Raw genomic sequence first — 7,073 nt, 5'->3', positions numbered from 1 at the left:
GCATCCAGTGACCCGTATTCGTCCTTGGCACTTGGCTAAGACCGTCGTAAAGCTGAAATAATTCCTAAAGAACAACAGCCTAGTTAATGTCCTGCACCCGGCTCTATTTCGATCTAAATTCAAATTGGCTTTAAAAGCCAACTAAGCCGAAACCGATGAAGGTAAGCTACGAGATTCGCCAGGACATCAGGACGAGATGAGAGCAAATTCAAACAACTGATGGGGGAAGCCAAAAGGATAACCAACTTACCGCTGGGATGAGATGGAGGGAGGCAAAGAAGAATGAACGAGGACGAGGACGAGGCAGTCCTCGTTGAGGGGGTGCAACTCTGGCTCTGCCTACTGACCCAGTTACCGCTGGTAACTGTTACAGTTACTTCTTGCCACCGTTACGACGAAAGAGGCCTCTTAAATGCTCGTTTACGCTTTGTTTGGGGTTATCTTGAAGCTTGTTAAATATTTCTTTTTTTTTTTTTTTACTTTATTTTTTAATTTTTAGTTAGATGGGTTTGCTTTTGGCAGTGTTTGGTTGTGGAATTTTTGGAGATTGATTGCCCTTCGTTTGGCGATTTATTTTTAAATACTTTATCGATTGACACCTGGTGGTTTACTCAGCTCGTTAGCAAGCGTTGGCTTATTTATTTTTTTAACAAATAGACTTTGCTTTCTATGTGTAACTATTTTTTTTTTGTTACAGACTTAAATGCACTTTTAGGGTTTAAAAACTAGCTTTTCACTAAAATTTTCTCTAAGGTGGTTAAACAATTGATACCGATTTAAGATTTTAATTGGCTTCGATTGGTGTTTTAAGAAATTCTAGATTTTTTTCACTTATTTTCCGTTCTGCAGTTTTGGCCGCGCAGCCCGTTTATAGAAAAAATTCGAAGAAAATCGGAAAATACACGTCCGCACTGGGCGAAGAGCCAGGAGAACCTGAACATGAAAATCAGTACCCCAAACAAGCGGGCGAAATGGTTTCTTCTCTCTTCACCTCGCCCCCAATGGGGGGCCTGTGTTTCGCGCTCTCGTCGCACCCCACACTGCCACCAAATCTGCCACTTTTTCTCCCTCTTGCTCTCTGAGCGCCGCCGCTTTCGCTTCGGCATTATCCTGCCTGTGACATTTACAATGTCAGCCTCCGCTTTGGAGCCGAATTCGCCGCCAGAGAGAGTAGAAAGTGGTAGAAAGTGGGGGCGAGCACTGGAGAGAAAGATAAAGAAAGAGAAGCGGTGGCTAGGGGCAAAATAATTTGTTTTCGGCATTTTTTTCGACCCGGCTTGGAGGGAAACTCGCTGGGAAACTCCTTTGGGGCCCACAGGCGCTCTTTTGATTTTTAAACGAGGCGGCATGTTTTTTTTCTTCCTGTTTGGTGCCATTTTGACAGTCATATGTTGGCCAGCCACTCACCTACTTTTTAAAATTAAAGGTACATAAGTGGGTTAATATCTGAACAATATATAAAATTTAAATAAAGTTAGAAAACTTTTTTTATTTATTTTACAAACTATGGTATTTTTTTTGAAGAAGTATACTTTTAATTTGATTTAATGTAGTGTATACTAAGAGTTTCAAATGTCATCTGATTTCTTTCCAACCTGAGCAATTAATAAAAAAATTATAGAACTTTTATCCTTTTCTCTACAATAAATTGGTTTTTGAAAGCTTAAAATTGTTGCTTGTTTCACAAATAACAATTAAAAGCTTCCTTTCCCAAACCATTCATGTGCGAACTACGATTATGTGAAAAGCTTAGGATATGTGGGAAAGTACACTTGAAGAAATACTTTAACTTTTTAAAAATATATGTACATCTCGAAAAGGTTTAAAAATATGTAAATATAAGCTTTAGAGATGAAGGTATTTTTATTTAAAAACTAAAATAATTATATGTATTTTTTCCAGTAGTTTTCATAGTCCTGTTGTTATAGGTAACAAAAAAATACACTATAGCTCTCTGCACAAATGAAACTTAAAAGGCAATTATAGGGGAAATGGGATACCAATAGAGGGCTCCCTATTCCATCACGAGTGGAGGATTGGGCCACTTTAGCCTACCCTCCCGTTGACCATCAGGTGGCCATGGCCCGCTCATGGGGTTGTCATTACGGGCGCGTGCCTTTTGGCCAGCAAATTGAGCCCCGGATCTGGACTGATAAGTGGCCATTGATTCGCCAGGCAATGCCCCAATGTTACCCTGCCCCAAGACAAAAAGCCAATTGCTTTATCGTCCAACAACTGACGTCGTTTTGCCTTCAAGATCAAAGAGAAGACCCCTGGTAATTATGCGACTTGGCTCCACTTGATTGATGGTCTGGACTTGTTTCGGTTTCTTGGTTGTGCGATTGTATATTATTTATTGGGTGGTTAACTTGGTAACTGGGTGCTCTGTACTATATTCTAGGTTATGATTTGCTTAATTAGGTGAAAACGTGGGATGGTGTGGGGTGCTGAGAACGAGACTCATTTGGCTCACGATGGAGGATTTTCCTTTGGAGATAATCGTGCTCCTGCTGGCAAGGATCTAAGCTAGGGGATGAGGTACCCCTCGGCATGTTGCCCATTTCGAATTCCTCCCTTGGGAATTGGCGACTTGGAATGCGGTGGTGGAGAAAATCATGCTCTTCCAGGCAAGGATCCAAGGTGGAAGTGGGTGTAGCTAATGGCATGGGTCTTTCCTCAGGAGATTCAACCTCTTCAGAGTAATGAGGATGGATAGGACGGGGTTCCGGATCCCTTTCTATTACGTACTGCTTTTCTTGCTTTGGACCTATACTATCCATCAAGTATTGTCTCTCGTGTCTTTCTCTGGAGTTTTCCATCGAAAATATCCTTTCCTGACTTTCTCTAGAGTTTTCAATTGAGAAAGGTCTGTTTTGTCTTTCTCTGGATGTTTCCATAGGGAAAGGTTTTTCCTGCGACCTGACGGAATGTTCCGGAAAAGAACTCAATCTTCTAGCAGGCATTGGTACAAAATTTCTAACATTTCTTTCAGTGACAGGCTTCCTTAAGACCTGATTTCTTGACACAACACCAATTCTTCTCAAGTCCCAATGTCTTTGGGGTGGACTGGGTGGATTTCTCGGATGTTCCTCGGATTGGGAATCATTCTCATCGTTGCAATCCATGCCCCGGACAATGTTGTTCACGTAAATGGAAGGAGGAATACGTTTCTTGTACTTTGGCTTGGGTCTGGGCATTATCTGTTTGTTGGATATAAAGAAGTCCCTCTGTTGGGGTCCAATGGGAGGCATTTGATGGTGTGGCTTGTCAAAGTGTCCCTCGTAAAGAATTGGTTCCACATAGTTTTTGATAGGTTTGCGAAAACGAGGAGGAGGTGGATGTCTCGAGTGGGCTTAAGGTAAACAAAAGTTTAACAGCAAACGTATATTAAAAATTTGTTTATAACACTTACCATTTCGCTGAGCTGGCACCACCTGCGGACAAAGATTTGTATCCTGTTCTTCTGTGTCTTCACAGGGCTCCTCTCCACCATGGTCACCTCCAGTCCCTGATGATTTGTAAATATACAATGAATATTTGTTTTTTGGATGAGATACGCACACTTTTACCTTCGACATCTTGCTCTTGGGTTTCCGGGAACTCTGGTTGCCCCTGTTTGCTGGATTCCCCATCGCCACTGTCTCCCATGCTCTCTGCTTCGCAGCTTTCTTCTGTTGTGGTTTCCGGAACGGAAGTGGTCACGACAACTGCCGTAGTAGGCGTGACAGTGGTCGAGTTCTCCCCATCCGGTAGCTTCATGAGTTCGGCGGCCTCGGTGGTCACTATTACCTGGATGACCTCGCTGGGCTGCAAATTTCCATCTAGTTTGATTTGGGGGGGATCGGGCACATTCTTTTTCCTGGGGAGCATGCCAGTGAACCGCTTCAATTGATTGTCGGCCAGTGGGGGCTCCGTGGTAGTGGGTGGGAGGGTAGTGGTTTCCAATTCCGTGGTTGTTGGGGGTTCCGTTTCGGTTGTCGTTGTGGTTAGTTCCACTGGCCGTGTTGTCTCCTCCACGGTTGTTGTTTCCAAAGTTGTTGTGGTGCTCGTTGTGGAAGTTGAAGTTGTGGTTGTATTTTTCCTTTTTCTCGGTACTAGCTTAGAAATTCTTATGATTTTTGAATTAGGTTCTGTCGATGTAGCTATTGGGGCAGCTGTAGAGTTCAAAGTTCCATTATTAGATGGAGGTACTGGCTCTATTTTAGTTGCAGTTTTTTGCTTCTTAGCTTTTGGGTTACACTTCTTATGTTTGGGTTTCTTGTTGACTCTAGGTGGCTGAGTCGCCAAGGAGAAATTGGCACAGGGATCCTGTTTAAGCAACGGAGTTCTGAGCAGCAGCATTCTCACAAAACAAGGATGTTCCATGGGCAGTCTGTCGTCATAAACTGGCTCCTCACAGGGCGGCAGACAGTCCAAGCACTCCTCGCTTCGCGCCAAGTCATCAAACATATTGTATTCCGCGGAACCACTATCATCACAACCTATAGAACTGGCTGGCAAGACGTCTATATCCCTGGGATCCCGGTCACTGCTCGGATAGCCTTCGGCATCCCTGAAAATCATCTCTAGGAGTTCCATTTCGTGCGAGTCCAAAGGGGACCTAATTAAGGGATACCTTGCCATAATTAATTAATAATTGCTTGAGGTGCAACTCACCCGAAAGTCGTGTGTCCAAAATAGAGCACCCACAGTAGCAGCATCATCATCGGTCGAGTGCTTGGATTGATGGTTTCCATGGAAATGTTGCCCCAACCCGATCGACTTTTGGCTTTTGTTGAGTTCACGTATCTGTCGGATGCAGAACGTTTCGCTCTCACCTTCTGCCAATTGAGACATCGTTCCATCCGATCTGTAACTTATCACATCCCCCCCATAACTCGACTCCCCCACAGACAAATCATAGTTCTGGGGTCACCTTTCTCATTAGACTCTTCTCTCACCTGTCTCGGTGGCGTCTTGTTTTCTCTGCTCTTGTTTTCACTTTCGATTGCTACGTGACCTATGCTGAGTTCGGCATGTTTGGGTTTTTTATTTACCTCTGGTTCATTCTTTGTTGTCACCGGTAATACCCTAGGTGAGGGTTGGGAATGGGTGAGATAGAATGCTCAAATAATATATATGATATTCTTTATTTTTTAATGATTCTGAATACAAAGTACACAGTACCCCGCAGTCATAACAAACATTATACATCCCATTTGTTCTTGACTTCTATTTCTTATTTACTTAATTTATTTATTTTTGTTTGCCTTGTTTTCGTTTTATGCTAATTACATTTTTACTTAGCTCTCGTCCGAAATAATTTGAATAAAAAGGGGGCGTGGCAGTTCTGGTCTTATAGAGTCTGCTACCAAGTAATTAATATCCATTGAATGCTTGTGGTTTTAGCTTGGCGACAAAAAAAAAACAATTGCCAGCCATTCTTTTCGTTCACTTGAAATTCTGGGGAAACATCTGTGCAATTTGAAAAGCAGTTGCTTTTCTGTCGCGTTTTATGATAATTTCTTAGGCCATATAGTATAAGTGAATTATGAAAAATTCTTGGCTTTAAAAATTCGACTCTTTTTGGAATGAAATGACTATCAGAAACAAATGTTGTTTGGTTTCACTGATTTGGTTTAAAGCTATTGAATAACAATTTTCACCGAGGAGTTCGTGCCGATTTGATGGAAAACATCTTGCAATGGAGAAAGTGCAGATCAAATTCGAGAAGTAGGTTTCACTTTTACTAGATGATTATTTTCTCAAACAAGGAAGTAAGATTCAGAAGCTCAAAAGCCAAAAGACTTATACTCAAAGCTCCTAATGAATCCCAATGAATGTTAAAATATTCTCCCCAAATTTTTACCATGTCTCTGTCACATTCCAAGCTGTCAGCCTCCAGAAAAAAATATACATACTATTTAAGGAATGAGCTTGGGGACAGGATGGTCTTGTCATTACCAAATGGCATTCGCTTGTAATTTTTCTTGTCTTTCTCAAGAAATCTTTGCAGCTCTCCAGCTTCCCTGCTTACATAAAAATCAAAATCCTCCCGAGGTGCTTATTCTCAATCAATATTTGCCTCTTGGCTAAAAACTGAAAATTTTCCAATCAAATGCCGGCCAAAGAACATCTCATGTTTACATAAAAAATATTGGTTTAGAAGCGTTTATTAAATGGAAACCACATAGCTGTTATCTTGAAAAGGTTTTCCCCATTTTCCATGTTATCTCCTTGATATCCTTTTTATGCGAAGCATGCAACAGTTTTATTTTTTTTTGGTGGGCTCAGCACGCAACAACGTTCTCTAAATAATGTTGACAGAAGCGTATCAATGTCACAGTGGGTTCTAGGGGCATGGTGAGGTCACAAGGAACATGGGACATGACAGATGGCTCAAATGCCTGAGGACGACAAAGTAACACGATAAATAAAAAACAGTGGGTCTTCCATAAATCAATCTATAGGATACAACATGCAACATTTTGGTAACAAATTTGTAACAATTTATAAAAATTGTTTTTTAAAATTGAATAGGTTTTCTAGTATTTTACAAAAACATGGGATTATATATTAGGTAGGGTTGTTAAGGATGTTGAACTGTACTAAGAATAACTTAATGTCCTACAAAATATAGATATTGTCAGAAACACAGCTCAGACAGGGCGTTTTTCTTGACGGGTTTTTGTGAGGATTTCAGACTGTCTCGTGCTAAGCATTGTCGCGTGGACATCGTGAGTGGTTAATTTATAAATTGATAAAACCTGTTATCTAACATTTGCAATCGGTGCCGATTTTCTTTGGTTGACTTCAGTTCGGTCGGGTTTGAAGCTGTTTCAACGGCCTCAGGTGCGACACTGACACTGATATTGGTCATCAATGTAACCGACCGAAAGTTGATAAGACTTTGCCCATATTTTCATCGGTTGGGTGTTGTGTTGGCCCAGCAGCGAAGATGGATCACATTTTTATCACATTTATGACAGTAGTACGTTAATTTTTCAAATGTGCCTGCCTACCTGCATGTGCTACATACGAAATTTGTTTATCGAGTGAGAAATTTAAATAATTGAATTTAACTAATCCACTGA

General features: G+C 41.3%; 1 protein-coding gene across 2 annotated transcripts; it reads right to left on the bottom strand.

Annotated features, from left to right (window-relative positions):
- Nucleotides 1-2,365: 2,365 nt before the first annotated feature.
- Nucleotides 2,366-5,274, bottom strand: LOC108126620 (uncharacterized). Of its 2 annotated transcripts, XM_070277311.1 has the most exons (5): nt 5,227-5,274; nt 4,657-5,070; nt 3,570-4,600; nt 3,413-3,508; nt 2,366-3,352 (listed from the first exon to the last, which is right to left on the bottom strand). In XM_070277311.1, the coding sequence occupies exons 2-5, from the start codon at nt 4,842-4,844 to the stop codon at nt 2,418-2,420; spliced, it is 2,250 nt and encodes a 749-aa protein (XP_070133412.1). In that variant the 5' UTR covers nt 4,845-5,070; nt 5,227-5,274; the 3' UTR covers nt 2,366-2,417. The 2 variants fall into 2 exon arrangements, with proteins under 2 accessions (XP_070133412.1, XP_070133411.1); XM_070277310.1 differs by having other exon boundaries at nt 4,657-5,274.
- Nucleotides 5,275-7,073: the final 1,799 nt, after the last annotated feature.

This window comes from Drosophila bipectinata, chromosome 2L, assembly GCF_030179905.1.
Source record: "Drosophila bipectinata strain 14024-0381.07 chromosome 2L, DbipHiC1v2, whole genome shotgun sequence".
Classification (NCBI taxonomy): Eukaryota; Metazoa; Arthropoda; class Insecta; order Diptera; family Drosophilidae; genus Drosophila; species Drosophila bipectinata.
This window is presented reverse-complemented; position numbering and strand designations above follow the sequence as displayed.

Coding starts and splice junctions, on each gene's coding strand:
- LOC108126620 (XM_070277310.1), bottom strand. CDS start 4,844: ATGGAACGATGTCTCAATTGGCAGAAGGTGAGAGCGAAACGTTCTGCA. Junction 4,601..4,656: donor TTTGGACACACGACTTTCGG/GTGAGTTGCACC, acceptor TCCCTTAATTAG/GTCCCCTTTGGACTCGCACG. Junction 3,353..3,412: donor GGTGCCAGCTCAGCGAAATG/GTAAGTGTTATA, acceptor GTTTACCTTAAG/CCCACTCGAGACATCCACCT.